We start from the raw sequence: 23,749 nt of genomic DNA, 5'->3' as shown, positions 1-23,749 counted from the left end.
GAATGGGGCCATGTATCGTGAGATTTTGAGCCAAAACCTCCTTCCATCAGTGAGAATTTTGAAGATGAAACGAGGCTGGGTCTTCCAACATGACAATGATCCAAAACACACCGCCCGGGCAACAAAGGAGTGGCTCCGTAAGAAGCATTTGAAAGTCCTGGAGTGGCCTAGCCAGTCTCCAGACCTCAACCCCATAGAAAATCTGTGGCGGGAGTTGAAAGTCCGTGTTGCTCAGCGACAGCCCCAAAACATCACTGCTCTCGAGAAGATCTGCATGGAGGAATGGGCCAAAATACCAGCTACTGTGTGTGCAAACCTGGTAAAGACCTATAGTAAACGTTTGACCTCTGTTATTGCCAACAAAGGTTATGTTACAAAGTATTGAGTTGTATTTTTGTTATTGACCAAATACTTATTTTCCACCCTGATTTACGAATAAATTCTTTACAAATCCTACCATGTGGATTCATGGATTTTTATTTTTTTTTTTCACATTCTGTCTCTCACAGTTGAAGTGTACCTCTGGTGCAAATTACTGACCTCTGTCATCATTTTAGGTGGGGGAACTTGCACAATCGGTGGCTGACTAAATACTTTTTTGCCCCACTGTATGGCAGTTTGCGTGGAAACAAGTATAAGTAACAAGGTTGCAAATCTGTGCTAGCATGAATGTTTTCTCATAAAAAGATGTAAGCTGTGGAGTGAAATGGACTGTGAAAGTCAAAGATGAATGTCGTTATACAAATAAAGGAAGAAATCTTTGAAATTCATTTAGCTTCCTTTCGTAATATGGCAATAGAGTTGCATTAGTTAAGGTAATACACGCAATGCAGTCAGAAAAGATAATAAAGTGGACTGCCCTTTGGTCTACCCGTGATGTGTGCATGTGACTTGATATGTCACTTTTTCTTTGTTATGTCGTTCAACAATTACAAGATACATGCATTCATAAAATAAAGAAAGCTGATTCATAACTTTAAAAAAATCTTATACTTGACAACCAGTTTGGCTGTTAAGACGTTGGGACAAATTGGGATTTGGGGAATTCTCCAAGGCTGTTATGTATTTTAAACCATATGTGTGAACCACTTATTTAACAAGAGCAGCTGTGATTTACACAACAAATTAAAGTTTTAGTATTTTGTGCATAGACTGTTTTCAAATTCTGGGGTGTGACAGAAATTTTCCTGCAATTGTAGAATGGCCCTTTTATTTTGTCTTCTTAAAATAGTAATAGCAGCATTAAAAAGATATATATATTCAGAACCCTTTGAAAACATTTAACTAAAGTTTCAGATTCATAATATGTTTTATTTGTTCATTTATTTAGTATTGCAGCATTTATATTTTACATGGAAGTCTTTAGACATCAGCATACTTGTCTACGTCATCTGAAGCCACCGGAAGCGTGAGTTATCTGTCCCCGCCCCAGCAGCTCAGTCAATTCAACCTGAAGAGAAGGCGAGTCAACGGCTAAAAATATAATAGCTAACACAAGATGGCCGGTCTGCCTCGTAGGATTGTAAAGGTACTCCTGTCATCGGACAATATGTATATATCATAATGAGCCGTTGAATGTATTTTATAGCGGTTATTCAGTGCCAATATGGACATAGACGTGCAGTCATCTCGCGTGTAGCCTGGCGTTAGCAAGGCTAGCACATTTAGCTCCTGTCGAGCTAGCTCGCTTGTCTGTGTTTTGTTTGCCACTTCCGTTTAGTGAATTCTGCTGTGACGGTGGTTGAATTTTTTTATACGTGAGGAGTTCTTAACTCGCTTAATTTGCAATGTTAAAGTTATTGCTTTCTTACATTTTCAGTATGACTCGACTGATTGTAGAAATTTGTCCCAGTCGCCCTATGAATGGATTTGCTAAGTGAGCTAGGCTAGCAGTTTTAGCGTTGCCGATTAGTACACATGTCTGATGCTGATGTGAAGCGCTGCCCTTGTGCTCACGCAACATATGTTCGAGCCCAACTACGCGAGCATGTCACCTTTTGTTTAGTGTTTGTATTAAAATATATGGAACTAAAACAGAAATGCAAGGCCTTAAGGGCTGCGGTCTCCTCCCTTAGCCTCACCGCAGCTTCGCTGGGCCAGGCCCGGCAGTGGGCGCGATCAGCCTTTTCCGCTACGTCTAGCAGCTCTTCCTCAGGTTTAACAGGTTTTCACAACCAGTAACACGACAGTAGGCAAAGTGGGAAAACCGGAATCAGCTTCTGTTTATAAACCTGTAGCATTTTGCTTTACATTCACAACAAAGAAACGTTTTTGTTTTTTCTAATTCTAAGAGTGAATCAGTTTCCTTCCTGTTTATTGCAGATGTTTTGGTGCACCTGCTCAAGCGAATGCAGAAATCTTAAATAGATAGTCTACTTCCTCCTTGTTCATTTTCGCACAGTGTTCATAGCGGTAAAACTCTTTAGCAGTTAATACACCCAGTAAAGTGGAACGATCCTTGCACTGAAACAGTTTCTAAAAGTAATCTGGACAAATTTATTCAGATTGACAGGCAAAAAAAAATCTGCAGTCAATCTGATAACTGGTTGCTTCTTTAAACAGCGATTATTTATTGGCTAATTTGTTTGTTGATGTCTCAGAGTTTTAGCAAGAAAAGCTATTTGAAGAGCTCCCTTTAAGCTAATGTGATTCTGATTGGCTGCCCCTCGTAAACGGAAGGTTTGAACTGCAGTTTTGTTTAGAGCAGTCTGAAACCACAGTTTTTGGCTCACATACTCTTTATTGCAACTGCATTTTTTGCTTAAAAAAATGTTTGTACTCTGCCACAAAAATATTTCCATATTAAAGATAAGAACCACTTCTCTAAAGCACGAACAGAAGTACAATGTGAGGAAGGGGAAAAAAGACTACAAGAAATAAAGGAGGCAATGGAGAGAGAAGGCTTGTTTTAGGTATTGTGAAATGATTGGTTGAATTTCAAAAATTTTTTTAGATTAAAATAAAGTGGAGCCACTGAATTATTTGTCAGTGCGAGGCACTGCACGGACACTTGACTGCCTTTAGTTTCCATTTTAAATAACTTGTGGAAATGTTTTCTTGTCTATATATAGGGTAAAGTGGAAAGTATCTGTGTGACTAAGCGGGGTGAAATTGTGTATTATGAACCATTATGCACTTAAAAGTCTGTTGTTGACACCCTCCTACAGTTCTTCATGCAACACTTTTTCTTCCTTTTTAAATTCAAAATGTCAACAACTGTGTTTCTCACTATGACCTTGCTCAGGAAACGCAGCGGTTGATGGCAGAGCCTGTTCCAGGGATCACTGCTACGCCTGATGAAGGGAATGCACGCTACTTCCATGTGTTCATTGCAGGGCCTCAAGATTCTCCCTTTGAAGGAGGCACATTTAAACTTGAACTATTTCTTCCAGAAGAGTATCCCATGGCAGCTCCCAAAGTGCGATTCATGACCAAAATCTATCACCCCAATGTTGACAAACTGGGAAGAATATGTTTAGACATTTTGAAAGGTAAGAAAACCGTGAGATAAAAATAATCGACATGATTTTTTTTTTAAAATATTTACATCCTGTTTTCTTTTTCTGGTTGATGTTGGTGTGAAACAACACTGACAGCATTCTGCAGGACTTGATTGCAGCTTTTTTCTTATTGCTTTGTAAAAGTGAGGAGCATCAAACAGTTAAAGCTTATGGCTTTTATGCCTTTATAGCAGTCACAAGTTCATTTACTTGCAATTCCAAGTACAAATGTGTGGAAACCCACTGAATAAGAGAGATAATAATAATGCTTTAGGAAAACACTTACTTGCATTGGCATTGTTCTGTTTTTGCAATGAGCAGGCAGTGAACATCCGACATGTTAAAGCCTGTTGTAGAGAAAAGTATACCTTCAATTTTATATAAAGAACTCATCGTCTGAAAGAAGAATGAAGTTAGGTGATTACTTTCAGTAGGGCGTGGAAATAATACGAACCATTTTCATGTTATACTGAACTGATTTATTGTTAACGTCAAAATATGAGTTTTTAAATTGTATTTGTAAGAAAAAGGAAGATTAATTCATGACGTGTTCCAGATCAAGATTTGGGGGATGGGATAGATAACATTAGATTGGAACACTGTACAGCCATATTTTATGTGATGATTTCATTATGATTAAACTATTTTATTTAAGTGAAATTGTAGCAAAGACAATATCAGATTTTTTTTAAGGCTCATTTTAAGTTTTATATCTGTAACACATTTTAAATGATTGGAGACAAAGCCTTTGTTTTGCATCAGCTTTTCTGATGACAAGCGAGGTGTTTCCTCTTTAGAGGTGTATTTGATTTAAAAAATGCAATAAAATTTCACAATTCAGGTCCACAGGAAGAAAGCTGCCATTCGACAGCTTGCTTCTAAATTCTTTTTCTTTAAGCAGCTGAGTTTTCTCTTTATTTTATGAGTGCAGAGACAAACTTTGTTCAGTGGTTGTTCCTGAGCCCGTGCACTGATTTCTGCTGCAGAATCGAGTCTGTTTCAGTTCTCTCGTGCCTTGTGTTCACTGATTTCTTTCGATTATTTTAACGATCATATGCAGCGTAGATTATGACAATCCCAAAGTCTCTGCATTTTCTGTTGAGCAAACAAATGTATTTATAATTTATTTGAGCACATAAGCATTATTATACAATGATAGAATCATGGATTTAATTTTTATTATCTTGATATTATGTGGTAATGGAAAGCAAATTGGTATATAAAATGTATCAGGAAAGCATGCAGCTGTGTTTGCATATATGTTTAGAAGGGAATGTGGAAAATAGAAGAGATTGTTTAGCAAACTGATCAGCACTAAAGGACTGCTACTCCCTCATATGTTTTTTTTTCTTTACCTTGCCTTTCTGATCATCTGAGCCCTGATATTGACTGCTTTCCTTTTCTGCCACTAGCAAGTTGTTGACAATAGGTTTACCATCAGATTTGTTTCTTTTCCCATTAAACCCACCAGCCTGTTCCTCTTTTTCCTGATCTTCCCACAGACAAGTGGTCTCCAGCCCTGCAGATCCGTACAGTGTTGCTATCTATCCAGGCATTATTAAGTGCTCCCAATCCAGATGATCCACTGGCAAATGATGTTGCAGAGCAGTGGAAGAAAAATGAAAGCCAAGCCATTGAGACAGGTGAGGAGAAGATTTATTTTTTTTCTATTAGATCACTCGGGATGGGCTGTATTTCTGCTGCCACAGGTGGTCACAGGTTTCAGTGTGAGAAGTGCTGTGACAGATGGTAACAAACAACAGCTCAGGTCTTGACCTTAACTGTCAGCCACTTTACAAATAGCTGCAAATTAGCCAAAGCTGAGATGATGGTTTTCTTTATGGTTCATTTCCTGGGAGGAGAAGAATAGCAACCAGAAAACAAAACAACAAACCTGTTGGTGACTTTGTGGGAGGGGTCAGCTCGCTGACCTACTGTAAATAAAGCCAGGTGATAGTAACAGTTCTCAAGTTTGCTTGGCAGATGACGCACGTGAGAGCTGCATATATTTGTTATTCTCCCAACATTTTGTGAAGCATATATTTTATCAGCTTAAGAAAATAAGTTGATGCTCATGGAGGTCTGCACCTAATGATCTTGTTGGAGAGTCTAGTAAAAGAAGTTGATTGGTTTGTCTCGGCTGATATGCCACTTCTGAGTGTACAATGACAATGAAATTCCTTGGTCGTGACTCACTTGATGGTATCAGTTGAAACCCGCTAAATAAGGGAGATAATAAAATGCATGCGTGTATGCGCAGCAGTCAATCATGAAACAAATTCTTACGTGTTGTTAAAGGCAGTCTGAGATGGGCTGTAAAAACAGGGTTTCTCTGCCAGTTTCCATGGAAATCTTTGTGACTAACCAAACCAATACATCATTTAAATATTCTGCTTGTGGTTTGACTGTAAAAGCAGAAACACATAATGAGATCAGAAGCCTTTTTTGGTTTTGTTTTAGGATATCAATAGTTATTTGTGTGAAATCAGCTTCGCATGGCTCAACATGATGTTCTTGTTTTCCTCTATCTACAATCCAAACTCTAAACATAATAAAGTTTAAAGTATGTAAAGCATCAAAAACAAGCAACACAGAAATGAAAAGCCTAAATATTAAAATTTTGTATTTGGAAGTCCTGTGACCTCTCAGGTGCTTTTGCTGCCTGTTCTGGGACCTTGCAGCACTCTACTTATTTACTGTTATTTACTCAGCCGATGGCCCTCATACCAAACAAAACCCTCTTGTTTTGTTTCCTCCTCAGCCCGAACATGGACCAGGCTCTACGCAGGCAACAGTGAAGTATAGAAGAAGAGAATCGAGGCGTCTGAATGTGATCCACAAAATATACTCCTATTCTGTCATTTGAATTTAACGGACACAAAAAAAGAGGAAAAAAAATATTATAAGTCCAAATCTATCTGAAAGAAATGACATGAGCAGCAGACCTCTGGGTGACATATGTTAAGACGTGTTAAATGTGTGTTAGCCTTTTTTTCTTTCTTTTCTTTTCTTTTTTTTTTTTTTTTGTTTGATTGTTTGTTTTCTTTCCCCTGTGTTGCTATTTAAATGCATGGACAGAGAATGAGACCCTCCCCATTACAGTCTTAAAACTCACAATACAATGTGTTGTCTTTAACCAGGCACATACTGGTACGTTTGCAAAGTGTACATGCATTAAAGCTGTCGTTCTTTTAACACATGCATTATTTGTCAACACATCTGTATGTCTTTATGTGTTAATTCAGCACTGCACCGGTAGAAATAGTAAATGACACAAACTATTAATAATGTAGGTTCCCAAAACTAATTTAGAGGGGGGGGGGGACCCAAAACAATTGGAAGGGGGGGAAAGCAAAAACAGCAGTTTAAATGCACAGCAGGGGTGAATCGGAAGGATTTCACACAGGAAATGCTTCCTCAAACTTTTATACAAGCTGCCCCTAATGTAAGTGCCAGGTTTGCTAATGGGGAATACATATTCCTTCACAGCCACAGCTCATGTTTTAAAGAATTTAGTCAGTGCCTAGTATCCTGCAGGTTTTGTGTATTCATTCACACCTTACCATTGGAGTCAGGTGTGTAGAAAAGATGATACAAATGTTCTGATTAGAATCCATTGAATGGGGATTCCTGCAGTAATACAAGTGCTGCTGGTTGGTTGTAAGCCTGTTGTCCGAAAGCTTCAGCAAGTCTCAGAAACTTGATTCAATCTTTCTTTTATTCATTTTTTCCTTCTCAGTTTTCAGACCCTGTTTAGTTTGGGGAGGGTGGGCGGAGTACTTCCACAGCCTTAAAAAGTCATTCCCAACACATTAAGGGAGGCAGATGATGGTCAGTGTTGAAAGAAACTGTAAATATCATAGCAGAGTAGCGTGTGTTGAAAATGACGTCAGCTTTTTAAGTGTAGGAAGTTAACTTGTTGGTTTTATGTTCATTTTTAACTATCTGTCCATGCTGTATCTGTTGCCTGTTTTCGATTTTATTTTCAGTGTCACTTCATGTATCATAACCAAGCTGATAACAGGACGGTTCAAACTAGACGCCAGAGGTGAAGGGGGTGTTTTCTTTAAGGGGGAAGTTGCAGTTCTTGCCATTGATTACAAGGTTGTTTTCAGAGTTTTCTGCTTTTACATTTAATCAGTTCCCGTGGGTAAATTTGGTCACTGTGGAAGCAGGAAGAGCGGTGTTACAAATAAAACGTGTTCAACTTCAAAAGGATTTTTGATTGGCTAAAGAGAATGGATGTCACGCACACTGTACGATAATCCCACAGGGTGTGATTCAATTTGATGAACACTTCAGAAAATATAGAAACTTTCCTTTTAAAAGAGATCAAATAACGTTAAAGGCTCACTGCTACATTGCCTGTACCCTTCATGTTGCTTCATTGTGGCTCATCTGAGAGAGGACTGACCGAAACCTGTTTGTAGCTTTTCATTTTTTTTTCTTGGATTATCACAGGCTTTGCTTAGATTTGATGGTGTCCAGAAATATTAACTCTAACTGCTATATTTGCGGAAGCCTGGAAGACGGAGCACGGCTTAAAACCTGGTTAATTTATTGTTTCCCTGAGGGACTTGATGGTAATCTAAAGGAAAAAAAACAGTCACTGGATTTTTGAAATATATTGATCAACATACTGAGCTCAAAGTGAATAATCAACTCCCCATGTGATGAATTAAAAAAAAAAAAAAAGTTCTGTCAGTAATTTCAGTGCATTTGCATACATGGCTCTTCAAACACTCTGGTAATAAACTGAGTTGAGTAAGTAAGAGGAGTCTGTTTAATGTGTGGATGGATGGATGTTTCCAGAGCTGAAAGCTTACAGCTAAGATTTATTCTACACCCTAAAAAAACACAAAACGAGCTCAAGGCTTATGAGTTTCTTTCATGTTAAGATAAGATAACCTTTATTAGTCCCACGTGTGGGAACTTTGTTACCAGCCCTGCTGCTGGTGTCTGCTGCCGGGAGACACAGCAAACCTTGTGACAACACACACGGATGGCATCTGACAAGCACACTGAGAAAAAACAAAACTAGAGAAAAATTCATTAGAATAAAGGGAAAGCAATGATCTGTGGCCAACACCTATAAAACAATCTCCTTTCCCTTAGCTGGCTTTTCTTGCCTCTCCACTGCACATGTTGTCACTTTCCTTTGGACCACAGTAGGTGAAACTGATTCACACTGGTTTTTGCTTCATAACTGGACGCCCTTTAAGTTTGAGGTATACTCTGATGACAGAGTGCTAATTTTTGAACAGCGTATTAAATACTCCATCCTTAAGACATTTCGTATTTTTTGCAAGCAGTAGGACCATTCATGTCCAGCGGAGGGAGACAACCACAGATTTAACCATGCTGAGTCACACAAAGTGAACTCTTTACTCATAACTCGGGGCGGAGAAGTATGCACAGCCACAAAACCTTTTTGCTGTGGGCACACCCAAAAATACTGAGTCAGAAACCCTGTGAGCAACGTCCAAGTTTAAGACAACTGGTTTCTGAAATTCTCACACCAGGACACATGACCTTTCTTCCTCATTCTGATGTGCATTTTTAGCAGTTATGTCATGTCCAAATTAACTGAATTACTGCCATGTGATTGGTTGATTTGTGATAAATAGGTGGGCATAGAGTTTGTATACATAATCCAAAGGTTATTGCATCTTATAAAGCCTAGAAAATCTTTTAAATTTATTATTATCATTTATTGTGAGTGTATTAGCCAGCCATATATTATCACCATTGTCACCAGATGGCGCTACAAGCAAAGGTACCTGGAGCCTGAGACTTCTTCCTCAAGATTTGTGTTCTTTTCAGTTTGGTCACATCTTAACAGGTATTTTAAACATCTAAATACCTGATGGAATGCATTCAGTATTTTCTCTTAACTATCTGCAGGAGTCACCTGTCTTGAAGGCCTCATGTTTCATCACCTGGGAAAAATGTTTCACAATGTTTTATGACTCCATGGCTTAGTTTATATGACAACTGTGAGTCATTCAGGCGGGTATGTAGCCATTCTCTGAATGAATGTGCAGTAAACGATCCCCTCTTGCTATCTGTAGCTTCTGCAAAACATTAACCAGTTACAGAGGCATTTGTCTCTGGAAAGGGAAGGGTTTGTTGTTGCAGCGGTCATCCTCAGAAAATCTCTGCTCGGAGTCAGATTTCAAAGTCTTAATCATTATAACTTGTCACATTCCTCACGTTTACATATGAGTTCAAACATGCCGGCATCAAAAGCATTACATGTTCTTATAAATATATATATAATTTTGGTTGATTATGATTTTAAGAATCTGGGTCCTTCTCCGGTTTACTACTCTGAGACATGGTTAATCATCACCTCACATATGACCTTGTATTACTTGAACCAGATTTTATGGTTTGTTGTAGCTAGCTTTATAGGGCATATTGAAAGACTTTACTAATTATGAGATTTTTAAATATATTGGTGTGATTTGTAGTGATTATTTGACTCATGGATCCTTTCTATTTTTAAATCATTTTCTGTAAACCAGAGAGATGATCTTGTGGATAAAACCCAGGAAGATTTGCAGTAAAATATGAAATTCATTCAAGCCAGTCTGGCAGCGACAGCCTTACTGCATTCAAAGTCACTTTTTCCACATTCTAGTCCTCAGTTTGATCTTCACCAGGCTGTCTTGACCATTTCTACATGCCATGGAGTTTCTACCATGTGACTGGCTCATTAAATATTTGAGTTAATGAACAGGTAAATGTGTGTACCTAATGAAGTGGCTGGTGAGTTTATTAAAGACGAACATAGCCATTTTGGGGATGTCAATGTAAAGCTATGTTAGCTGCCAATGCTAGCATGTCTGCTTAGCAAGATGCATCTGTAAATTCTGGAGGTGCATCACACAGATACCTCATAATTAGTAGTGAGTATAATGTATGGATAAAATATTTGAAACATCAGTGCAGCATAAACTTCAGCGGGCTCTTGGCTTCAGATAATGGTGTTCATTTTTAGTCCAAGACCAACCAAGCCGCAAATAATTGTTGTTATGGGAGGGAAAATTAGCCCAGCAAACATGTTTGTTGGGTATTTTAATATTGTGTTGTGCAAAATGTCATGTTTTCAGTTTTTTGTTTGGTTTTTGGTTTTGTTGTTTTGCACTTTGGAGCTACAATTGTTTGTACAACTATACTACAAAAGGCCATTATTCTGGCACTAAGTACAGTGTACAGATATAAGCACGTGACAATACTGAGTTACATCTACAGTGATTGCTGCTTTAGAGGACATGGAGCCAAAATCCTAAACATAGCTCTGCTCCTGTGACACACCGGATCATGTCTCACAGGGATTGCTGACTGCAGGTGAAAACATTCCGGTCACATGCTGGTGATGTTGAACCAACAGGTGATGGCAGACATCCTGTTTTGACTGTTGCTTGTAATCGGAATCACCACTAACTTGAAACGCAAACCCCGTGTCGGTCAGTACTCGGAGGATATGGTTCAGTTTTCTAAGTGGTGAGTTTGCTGGTCTTCTTTGAAATCACTCACTCTTTTACTTTTTCTGTTTACTTTTCCATTTCTTCATCATATTTCCACACTGTGTAAATACTTGCATTTCATCCTCCTTCTGCATTCCTTCCTGTTTTTTCTTTGCCCTTTCCTGTCCTCAAGTTTTCCCTTCTCTCCCTTTATGTTGTCTCCTTTATACTTTTCTTCTTCTTATTCTCCAACTTTCTCTCATTCTCCACTTTTATTCTCCCTATCCTCTTCACCGCCCCCTATCTTTTCCCCTCCTCTTCCTTCCCTTTTCCTTTTTTTCCCCATTTCATCCTACATCTTCCCTCCTCTGTTTCCCAATTCCCCACGCCTCCTCTCTATCCCACTGCAAATGAAGTATAGGGAGACTGCAGTCAGAGTCATCTAACCTGAACCATCCTGAAGTTATATAACTGTTCTTGTTACCCTCCATGCGTGAAAAACAAACGTCAGCTACCCAAAAGGGAATCCCTCCTTTTGGCCACTGCAGGTACCCAAAAACCAACCAGGAGCTTTAGGTTAAGGAGATGTTATACAAGACAGCTGCAGTGGAATATTAATGAACGCAGTGATTAGAGGAGCTTGTTGTGAATACAAATTAGGACTTGGCACTTTTTTTAAAACCACTTTTGAATAATTGGGTTTTATAAATCCTTAACCTTTTGAACCTGAAGTAGCTTCGTGGGTTCTTTTCATTTTTACATCAACCCACGTTTCAGCTGGGCATGTTAGCAGGTTTTCATTTTCAGGACAGGGTGGGCTGTTCTGAATAATGTAGCATAAGTGGGTCCAAAGTAATGACATGACACAATGCTACTTTATATCACACATGAACAAGATATTCAGATTAGACATTTACAAACACGAGACCACCTATTTATAAATGCATATGTTCTTTAAAAGTCAGTATTATCTCTCCCACAGTTAGTAGACTTGTATATCTACACTGTTTTGGTTACAACTTTTGCTTTCAGAATTGGCAGAATTCTTAATGGCATCGATTCAAAAAGGTGGTGGACTTTGATCCATATTGACGTGATTGCATATTTGTCAGCTGCACAGCCATAATTAGGATACCCTGATCCACCACTTCCCAAATCCCAGATCTGACTGTGGAGGCCATTTGAGTATAGTGAACTCATCGTCATGTTTAATAAACCAGTTTGAGATCATTTGAGCTTTGTGACATGGTGTGTTATCCTGCTGGAAGCAGCCATCACACGATGGATTCCCTGTGGTCCTAAAGGCATGGATATGGTCAGCTACAATACTCGGGTACATTGTGGCATTTAAACAACACTCAGTTGTTACTAAGAGACCAAAGGTGTGCCCAGATTTCCCCATGCCATTACACTGCCACCACCAGGATGAAGCATTCAAACAAGGCAATGTTGTTTACACAAAATTTTGGCTCTACCACTGAAATATTGCAACAGAAATCACGACTCATCAGACCAGGATGTCTTTTCCAATCTTTTGCCATCAAAATGTTGGTGATTCATTGGAAATTGCTGCTAAGTTTCCTATTCTTAGCTGATGGTAGTGGTACTCACTATGGTCATGTGCTGTAGCCCATTTGCTTCAATGTGTTGAGAGTTGTTTATTTGAGTTACAGTTGCCTTCCTTCCTCAGGCTGAAGCAGTCTGGCCATTCTCCTCTGTTGACTGGCATCAACAAGGCATCTTCAGCCAAAGAAGTGCTGCTCACTAGATATTATCTTATTTTCAGGCTATTCTCTGTAAACATTAGAGATGGTTATGGGGCGAAATCTCAGAAGATCAGCAGTTTCTGAAATATTCGATCCAACTAGTCTAGAACCAACAGCCTCTATACCTTCAAAGTCACTTAAATCACCTTTCATTTTCACGATGATGCTCACTTTGAATTTCCGCACATCATATGACCCATGTCTGCATGCCTAAAAACATTGAGTTGCTCTCATTTGATTGGCTGATTAGACATTTGTGGTAATCAGCTGTTGCACGGCTGTACCTAACAAAGTACATGAACAGCTACTGTAATTTATTTTATGGATAAATTGTGGCAAAGTCCTGGCAGCTGGGAAGTCTACTCGCTGTAATCTAAACAGTTACAGTAAAATATACTACAGTATCCACTGTATGCAATGAATAGAAATTTTACAGTACATTCCAGTCCCAATAGTTTATTAAAATAAAATGTATTAAGGAACTATAGACTTATACCTAAGCATCAGTCCTCATGCTGCATCTTCATGTCTGAGCTCATGTACTCTGAATCTAGTTCGACCTCCTTAAATTATGACAACACATCGAGACACACTATATTCACAAAAGAATGCATTACTGCACAAATTTTACCTTTAAACCACTATTTGTCACAGTGTGCATCACATTTTTTGTCACATCATTCAAGAAATTGTTAACCCAAATGCATTCGTATCATCATTTAGCTGTACTGGTGCAAAGAGCGCACCATAAAACAGATCATCTCAATGGCTGACTTAAGTAAAAAAGAGCTAGTGCGTGTTCTTATGTCTGCAGCCATGAGTGTTTGCGTGATTGTGAGGTAGTGGCACGGATTGCTTTTCTAGTCCTGTGGGTTTTTCATCCATAACTCACAAGGCTGTTGCAGGCCATCCTTCCACATATCTATTTGTAACAGCTACTGCAGAGAAAGAGTGAAGTGTGTGTGTGTGTGTGTGTGTGTGTGTGTGTGTGTGTGTGTGTGTGTGTGTGTGTGTGTGTGTGTGTGTGTGTGTGTGTGTCTTGAAATGATTGCTGAAGCTCCAAAATGTAAGACAGCCTTGCGCTGAATTTAACCAAGATACCAGTGCATTGATGCCACTTTGACTTAGCAGTAGTGGCTGTGAAATATTGTGTGACCTGTAACACCATTATACTTTAACTAATAGTAAAAGCATTTATGCCAGCCTTTATGATAGCGTGGACACTGGCACAGGAGAGCATGGCTCAGAAATGAGCCTGAACTTGTTTAACTTCTCATCATTTCCAGCACACACAGATCCCTGCGGCTGGAGCTGAGGTTAATGGAACAAAACAGTTCAACCCTGAAATTGTGCCAGTTCATTTAATTTTGTCTCATCAGATAATAAACAGGCACACCCACTCATAGACTATAGATAGAATCAGATGGGGCTTGGTAGTCCAACTCAGCAGTGCTAAATGTAAATAATTAATAGCTTCCATTCACTGAATTTCTTCATGGGGCCTGGGCAAGGTAACCTCCACCCAGACTGGTAAACAAACCTACAACTGTGTGCTAAAAGATAATGTGTTACTGTATCAGAGGGAGTCATCCTTGTGGTGACAGTGCTGATCGATAACCTGCCAGACAGTGCTGACAGTGAGGTTTTAGCAGTCACAACGTTTGTTTTGACAAATTGAGCTGTAGTGGTTTTCCATGTTTCACCCTTTCAGGATCAATAAGACTGATCCTCCTCCGTGTCCCCATTGTACTGCTCAAATCTCAGGCAGTGGATGAAACGTTCAACCTGCCTGCATTTTATCAGTTATCTGTATGCTCCTGCATACTTGAGATTCTGACCTATGACCTTTGACCATCTTGTAGGAAGAGATAAGGAGTGATATTCTAAATTTTTAACCTAAAAATCTATTTTTACTGTACAGATTAATCCAGATTTTTCTTCCAGATTGAGCTGTAAAATGTTAACCAAAGAACTAAAAAGGGATACTGCGGCATAGACTGTATATAAAAGATGGATGTAAAAGTAACCATAAAGCTGAAGTATCTTCAATATGCAACATCTGAGACGAAGAAGTCCTACTGCAAATAATATATGTGAATATCAGGAGCTGAACCACATGTCAAACATTCTTCTTCCAGTTATACGTCTATCGGTGCACACACCCATTTGCTATTGTTTCGATGCCTCACGCTCCCGGTCCCTTTTCTTTGTTAGTCATCGACTGGGAGCTGCTGCTGACCCTCAGTGAGGCCTTCCCCTGTGTTCTGGCTTGTTGCTTCAATATCAATTAACAGTTGTCACTCGTCTGGTTTATTCGTCTGAGTTATTCTTCCGAGTCCGAGAGTGATTAACTCTTGGCCAAAAAAATGAAATAAGTGCCTGGATACAGAATTGTAGCTTGATCTAAATGCGTTAGATATTTTCTTGAGAAGAGCACGTCTCCCAGTTTTACACATTTTAATTTAGTATGTATTTGTGAAGTTATGTTTCAAAAATTCCTGAGCATGGATCCCTTCTTAAAATGAGCCGGTCCCAAGATCTGGGAACATGCTCGCTGCATAACATTTTATGTAATCTGGTTAACAGGCAGACTAACAGAATCGGTCACATAACCTCTTTGGTGAAGGTAATGAGTTCATGATCTTCAATTTCTAATATTCTTTAACCTTACATGATTTTAATTTTCTAATTTATGACCCCATGTAGATTAAAATCAATGAAAAGGCAGTATGATTCATGTCTGGCTAATTATTATCATATGACCATGCAGTTGTACTGCTCTAGTGTTTCAGTAAATGGCCTAATGGCTACTGCAAAAATGCCAACTCGATGTTTCTGATAAGTAGTCCACAAACCACTGGGTGATGTCTTGGTGGCCGTATCTATGTTTTGTTATCAGTCTATGGTCTACAGCAGTGACCATTCTTAATTTCGTTGTTCTCATGACAATGACAATAAAGTTTCTGATTCTGATTCTGATAGTGTCTGTGAGGCACAGACACATGCAAATAATTTAGCAGCTATATTGTTTGTCATGTTTATAACTTGGGAAAATTTTAGCATAACATTGGTAACCACAGGTACTTGGTCTTCTATTTCAGTCCATCCAATAAATGGTTCAACAGCAATAAATATCTAAAAACAAAAATCCAAACCAAATAGAAGAAAAAATCCAGATATTCACAGTGAAATGTGAGAATCTGCGGTGTTTTCACTAATAAGAAAATTGCAGAACTATTTTATAATCAAACATGTTTTCTGTCATTTTCTCAACTAATCACTTTTTAAGTTAATATTTCAGCTCTGATATTAAAATGTGTTTGTCACTTTTAGAAAAGGTTAAGTGCACAACAATCAAATGTCTGCACAGAGAACTGACTCAACCCAGAACTCTCGCAATCATCAGAGATAAGTTGTGCCATAAGGTGGAAGATAACACAGCGAGTGCAAACGCACTGAAGTTAGAAAAAGCAGGTGTCCATTTACTACGATTCAAGAGCCAGTTGTGTCATCCTCACTTTTAGTGCATATTTCAATAAATAAATAAGTCAGGAACACGACATGGCAAGAAAGAGACCAATGATACAGAGATATAAATCAAATCAAGTGTTTTTTAAAAGTATAAATACAGCTATTGAAAAAGAGGAATGCAACTAAGCTCTTCAGGATGTAGAAAAGTATCTAGTAGTGTATTTGAGCTGGGATCACATTGTACACATAAGCATGTCAAATAGTAAAAGTTGGACACACTTCAGTGATAGCAAAACATAAGCGTGTCAGATAGAGGAGACTCAGAGTTCAATCATGCTGCAGAATTTGGAGGTTTTTTTTCTCCGGCCTGGTTGTGCATGTGAGGATTGACCTGGAGCTCAAACAGATGGTGTCCAGGGTGTGGAATGTCTTTTATGATGTCCTCTGTCCTCATCATGCAGAGAGTGCTTTGAGGACGCACTTGTGATGGTATTTCTGTGCCAATAATACCCTGTGCTGTTTCTAAGACACACTTTTTTTGTCAGCTTTGGTGAAGCTGCTGCCATGCAGGATGTTTTTTGATATGTGTCTATGCACCTGAAGCTGGAAGCTTTATTGTCATCTTGGTAATCCTAAGATCCACAGGGATCTAAGTTGTTGCAAACAAATATTCATTTTGGAAGATTTTGGAACAAAGCGTTTCATCTTAGTTCTGCGATAGACTGATAACATGGCCTGGGTGCGCTTCACCTTTTGCCTTCTGAAAACTCAATGGGCCCCTGCAACTTCATGACCCTGAACTGGATAAGCGGTTCAGAAAAAGGATGCTTCGACTTCTCATCTATTTCCACATTTTCACAGACAAATCTTTATCTTCTCAAGATAAAAAAAAAAAAATCATGTTCTCACTCATTTGGATTTACAATGAAAAACTGTATTTTAAGAGCAACTGCTGCCCTCTTACTAATAGATGCATGGGCCCAAGCCCGGTGTCACTGCATCCTGGCAGAAATCCAGTGATAACCACAGAAATCTGTGCTGGTCTTTATCAGGTCACTGTGATGATTATACCTTATACATTATGACAATCATCTGCAAATCTCCAGTTTTAGCAGGATTATGCCAGCCGGTGAAACACGTACTTATAACAATGCCCGAATAGTACTAACAATTACAGCCGTAATGAATCATATGATTTGGTATTTTCTCTTTGTAACAGAGTGATGTCACCTGAAATGCAGCCACTCAGCACTTTTAGTCCTCCTTCCCTTCCCTTCCTCTCCCCCTCCCTCCTCTTTATCTGTCTGTATTCAGGTCACTTTTTCTTGCATAACAGCTCATTCATAAAACAGCACCGCGCCTCGGGGAAGGGATAAGGGGAAGACGCTGGATGGGTGCTGAGACGTAAAAAGAATACGTCTACAGAGGGAGGATTTTGCTGCAGTGTGAATATTTGTCAGGTCATGGTGCAATGTACTGTACTGTAACTGCTGGATCAGAAATCTCTTGTATCTCAAGTCAAGATAGAAGAAGCTGGCCATTGGCCAGGGGCTTGTCATGTGGAGTGTGGAGCAACTTTGATTCCTTGTATCTATACTGCTGTATTTATTTTAAGATTAGTGTTGGGGATATGCTTCTTTTCACTCTAAATTTGCTTTATGATATGATTTGGATTATGTTTGATTTGATTTGAGCAAAGACCTCATGGTTACATGAATTCTGCAGAGGTTAAAATACATTGATGATCATTTTTGCATATCTGAGACATTTAATTGCTTCTAACTCTCACTGTAGTGAGTCTGTGATGATATTTACTAATTTTATCACCAGACAAAATGCATTAGGTTCTGGGTTGCTCACAATTGTGCCTAAACATTTTGGAGTGGGGGAAAGCATAAAATGAAATTTATAAACTGACTAACTGAATTTTAAGGATGTGAGGTTAATCAAATAATACACATGCTTTGGATGCCCAGGATCTCTGGGAACATGTGGTCATGATAAAAAGAAAAGACCTGAATGGTGCGGAGATTTCACAGAAAAAAGACTCCAAAATGAGGCAAAATACTACAAAAGCTTAAGTGAATATTAAATATTCATTTATGACAGAAAGGACCGATGAGATAATGTGCAAATAATAGACAAAGAATTTTCATGGCATACCGTCAGTCTGGATGTTCTGTTTTGCATATGGATGAACAATATCATGGCTTTTGATGACACTGGCATGTTCAGAACACATGTTCTGACAGGCCTGGCTGTTTTCTCAGCCCAGCCTGTCAGGAGATGAATAAAACAAAAGAAGATGATACCACATTCACCAACTTAACTTCCGCAACTTACAAAGCAAGGCCTGACAGATCACATTCCTAGCTCATCATGACTTATCATAGGGTTTTAATAGAGCACTTTAAATGCAAAACATTGGATCATACAATGACAATACAGACCACCTACTTTTCCTGTTGATGTTCTCTGCGGAAAACCTCCTGTCTGCTTATGTTTTTCCTCTTTAAAACCACTTATTACATCTTATTATACACGTGAGAACACAGGCTTTGTTTTTTTACTTGTTCAGTTACTTTAATGAAAATTCAACACACATTATCCATTAAAAATTCCACAAATCCTTTTAAACTTCCTACTGTGTGTCAGTGTTTTGTTTTCCCCAGCAGCCTGTAACCTATTTAATCCAGAATTTTTCCCAAACATAAGAATATCCAGATTATGTGCCATCAGTAAACCTTTGAAGGAATCATGGTTTCGTGACAGTTTTTATCCGTTCCAGTTATCCCGTCTCTGTAGTGCCAGTCATAAAACAGACTAATTCTTGGTGGGTGTTGGCCTCTACTAGGGCTGCTCTTTGTCACAGATTTTATTCATAGTTTTTATGGACAGAATTTCTAGGTGTAACCAAGGCATGGAAGGTGTTGGGTTCAGAGGTTTTAGGATCTCACCTGGTTTGCAGTCACGTGTGAAGTGCCTGAGGTGACTATTAGCTCCTCCTGGTCTGAGTGAAATGCCCACTCAGGGGTCGCTTCCCAAAGTGGTGGAGTTAGATATATTTTAGGGACCACCTGCAGCTGTGCTTCTGGCTGGTAGGTAGAGGCTTACATCTTTTCATTATTAGCCATGGGGAGGGGAGGGATGTATGGGGGAGAAGGGGGGCATCATCACCACTGACAATGTTGTTCCTATCACGATCTGTTTGCAGCAGTTCAACAACCTGGATGTCAACATGCATACGTCCCCTTCATGCTCCATATCTGAACCACAGCCATCGCAGTCACTGAGGACAGTGATTATGATGGCAAGCACAAGAACCATACCTCTGTATGAGTATGTATGTACACAGATACACTGCATCATGAGTGCGGTCGCTATTATTGCTGATGAGATGTACAAAGGTGAAGAACTGAACATCTATAGACGTTAATACTGGACGCCTGATGTGTACCAAAACAAATGGCCACATGTTTATATTGACATACTTTAATAACCTTTCATCTGGGCGCTTTGCTGTACCTTATTCTCATGGTTTAACCAGAGAAAAACCAGCTCCAGTCATGTGAGAAGTTCTGCTGAACATGTGACGCTGCATAAATTTAACTGAAACACTTTTGTATTTCAGTACCCGTTTAAAATGTATTGATGCATAATTCAGAAACATTCTTTCAAACTTCTAATGGCTTAATGGTTTTTTACAGGTCCTTTTTGTGACCAGTGGGATTAAGTGGGTTAAAGCAATAAACTGGTGTTTGCTCACGTTGTAAAAAACAAACAAACACAAGGTCGACGCGTTCTCAAATATCCAACTTTTTGAAACATGATGCACTTAGTTTGCTCAAGTTACTGACTCACATGACTCCTAAGGGTCATGAGTAACTTTGGCTTTCTCTTCCCTGCTGTCAGTTACCGCCATATGCCCTCCTCCCAGACGCATTTTGAGCTGTTTGGGTGGATTGCTTCTTTTTGTCAGGCTTTGTGTCATCGTGGCTGTGGGGTTTTGTTTCAGTCGACTTTCCCACATTTGGGCAAGCTGTCACTGTCTGGGTTTGTTTATGCCCCTTTAAAGCCTAATCTTCACATGATTATAGAGTGTCTGTGTTTTTGCTCTACCTCGAGGAGACAGAGGCATTATTGTTAGAGAAACACTTGGTCACAGGTAGCCTCAACAGTTTAACGTAGTGAGATAACATCATTGTGAAGTATTTATTCTTCATGAATCTTCAATGTGATGCTCTAGAGCATGAAAAACTATTTACACATTGTGTAAATTACTATGCCTAATATATAATTCCTTTTCAGATTAATCTTCTGGCAAGATCTCTCTGTGTCTTTCTGAGCAATTCATCATAAGTGATGTTTACTCTCACTGAGTCTGCTTTATCCCCTGCTAGCATAATGACAGGTTCGAATATGCAGCCACAAGTCCCCATTGTGCCCTTCAGCCTTCACAAGCAAGTCATTCTTCCATCCTTGGCTTTGAGACCTGTATTTATCCTGTTGTATAGACTGGAGGAAAGATGTTGATGTGATTTTTGGGTGAAGATTGCAAAGAGACCACATTCCAAAAAGACTTTAAAGCTATAAAGTTGCACACTTACACAATGCTAACTCTCCTTTGTTAAATTTCCAATTGCGTAAGTCTTTGGCCAGAAAACACTGCCAACCCACCACCATCCGATAAGGATAAGATGGATCAAGTTAGTTGAATAGCTAAATAACCCAGTGGAAGTCAGGCAAATTCTTAAGAAGCTAGTAGAGACGAAAGAGGGAGATAAAAATGTACATTTGGGGAATGTTTTTTATACACTGGCTCAAATTATAACTCCTAATAAATGCTAGTGTTGTACTGTGTCTTCTTTGCTGTGTTTTATTATACATATGCCATATCAGCTTCATACTTTTAATGACAGGTGTTGCTTTTAAAGCTTCATTGTGCCCTGGAAGATATCTCTACTTTTTCTGAATCCTGGTAATGTGGATTTGGCTTTTACTGCAAACAGTTTATCAGTGTACTGTCAACAAAGCCTTAAACCTTTAAAATTCTGCTGCATTACCAACAATGCACCTTTATGTTTCCACTCAGTTTAATCTAAAAGATGGGTTCTCAAACTGTGTCCCACGGGCCAGTGGTGGCCCTCAAATAACAATAAAAGAATGCACAAGGGCACTTTTCATTCATCCAGACTTCCTGTCATACAATAACATGGAACCACAGAACAAGACAGAGAGTGTACTCGTCTTTAACTCTTGGCTTCTTGACATGATGCTGAATCAGACTAAAGCTAAAACTCATACAGCTGGGTTTCAATCGCCATACACATCCATCAGCTTCTTCTTATCTAAAGTTGGTTCATGGCGACAGCGGGTTTAACGGGTTATTCCAGGCATTTCCAGGTGAAATGAAATATATAATCTCTCCAGTGTACCCTGGAGAGATTATATATTACATATTATACATCTCCTTTGTTTATGTAGACATAAACAAAAGTGACATTCCCAACAAAAACCACTATTCTCTGAAAGGACAGATTACGAATCATAAAAAAGGGCTCGTGTGTGCTCCTCTTTTCCACTTAGTCATCAAAAGTTTTTGAAATTCTCTGATCTGGAATTGAGATTTCTTTCTTTCACCCAAGGCACATATACATACACTTACATCTAGAGAAACTTATGTTACCCCTTTATAAGCACAGTACATAGACAGACTTCTCTCAGAGAATAGCAAACCTCCAGCTGCCTGTGTGACTCTGTTCACATAATAGCTACTTGTCAGGTAATGCTAGAAGTACTAAACTACTCTGGAGACAAAGATGTTTATTTATGGGTGCGAGAGTGTGTGTGTGTGTGTGCTGAAGGTGGGGTGGGAGTAGAGGGACTTTTACCTTGGCTGACCTGTGAATTTCTTTTGCATAATTGTTGTAAACACCCATTACTGCTTCTACAGCAAACTCTCTGTCCCACAACAATGGAGTAGATGTTTGTGCTCGTTACATACCAAAGAGCTAGCTGTATGACTGAACTGTGAAACGGGTTGGCCACAATGTGTGAAGTACTGTTTCTTCACACATTTACTGTTCTTAAACGACTTTTTAAGAACAGGCTCATTGACAACATAGTGAGCAATCACAAGCAGAGAATAATCCTGAGGCTCTGTAAGAGGAAGACACTTTGAAGAGTTACCACCTCATTAGCATACACTTCACCATATCAGACATTTTCACACAGTTCAGCCAATCATGTCAATATCTGTGGTTGTTGACATTTACAGGCCTGTGAAAAAGTATTCGACCCTTTTCTGATTTCTCTTTTTTTACATATTTGTCAACCTTAGATGGTTAGATCATGAAACAGATATTAATATTAGCCAAGGGAGGTTTAAGTATTATTGACTTGTTTAAGGTTGTGCCAAAGCATCTCAGTTGGATTTAAATCAATGCTTTTGGTGCGTTCCTAAATAAGTCGGAAGTCAGAAATTTCAAGTTTTAAGGAGTCACTCCTGGGAGTGGCAGCCCTCCAACTTGAGTCAGATTCAAGTTCTCGGTTTCTGCCTTGGTGAAGATACAGCATAGATCTACCTTTGCACAGGCTTATATTCAACAGCTGACAGCAGCACACATCCATCTTGTCAGCCTTGGCCAGCCAGCAGGAGTTTATCAGATGAGTTTCATCTCATTAAACGTTCACTTCACGCTCAGTACCTGAAAACTATTGTTGCATATTTGCTTGTAATAATGACTGTATTTCAGGGAAGGATGTGTTGCAAAAAACTCATTTAAGTGTTCGATAATGGAGACCTTATGGGAAAACAGATGGCTGGACCTAAAATTATCCTGATAGCTGCAGCATGACGATTATCCATGAGCTAAACTTAGGAAAGGGATAAATGATGTCTCATTGTCTTTATCTGGATGAGGACATCTCCATCTTTTATATCAGAGATCCTTTCAGGATTGTGCTATCTGGCCAGTAGCCAGTCCCTCAGATGGCTCATGACTGAAGGCTCAGCGCTGAGGTCAAAGAAGAGACTGAGCTAATCAGCTCAGGATTTTATAGGCATAATCACAGTTGGCTGCTAACACTTAGCGGATCACAGGCAAATGAAGAGGCAGATTGGACTCCGTGTGTGAGAGCGTGGGTGTATGTGTGTGCATCTATAGATGTAGCAACATGTATACACTATTTCTTTGTATTAAAAAAAGTGACACGTGTATCCATGTGTGCATGTTGTGGCAGACTCTCCTGATAAAGTGAAGACAGTCAGTTCTGTGTCCATCCATCTGTCTCAGCATGAGCCAGAAGAAACCGGATCCGTATATTCCCCTCACACCTCGGCTAAATGGGGACCTCTTAATTACCCTCCTTTGCTATGCAAGACGGCGATGATAAACCACTTTAAGTATATGATGACAGAAAGATTTATTTTCCACCGATGCCATCAGGATGATAACATCTGTTGTTATATTAAGGAGCAAGATTTGGTTCAGCTGGTCTGTTTCTAATTTTAGCCCATTATAAATCACTTATAATATAT

General features: G+C 39.1%; 1 protein-coding gene across 1 annotated transcript; it reads left to right on the top strand.

Moving 5' to 3' along the window:
• The first annotated feature begins 1,406 nt into the window (after positions 1-1,406).
• ube2nb (ubiquitin-conjugating enzyme E2Nb) lies at positions 1,407-8,272 on the top strand. Its single transcript, XM_082510150.1, has 4 exons — positions 1,407-1,528; positions 3,245-3,491; positions 5,003-5,143; positions 6,262-8,272. Exons 1-4 carry the CDS (start codon positions 1,499-1,501, stop codon positions 6,303-6,305), a joined length of 462 nt encoding a protein of 153 aa, XP_082366276.1. The 5' UTR covers positions 1,407-1,498; the 3' UTR covers positions 6,306-8,272.
• Positions 8,273-23,749: the final 15,477 nt, after the last annotated feature.

This window comes from Aulonocara stuartgranti (assembly GCF_965226115.1).
Source record: "Aulonocara stuartgranti genome assembly, chromosome: 17".
Taxonomy (NCBI): domain Eukaryota; kingdom Metazoa; phylum Chordata; class Actinopteri; order Cichliformes; family Cichlidae; genus Aulonocara; species Aulonocara stuartgranti.
The sequence above is the reverse complement of the archived record's forward strand: the minus strand, read 5'-3'. Positions and strand labels throughout refer to the sequence as shown.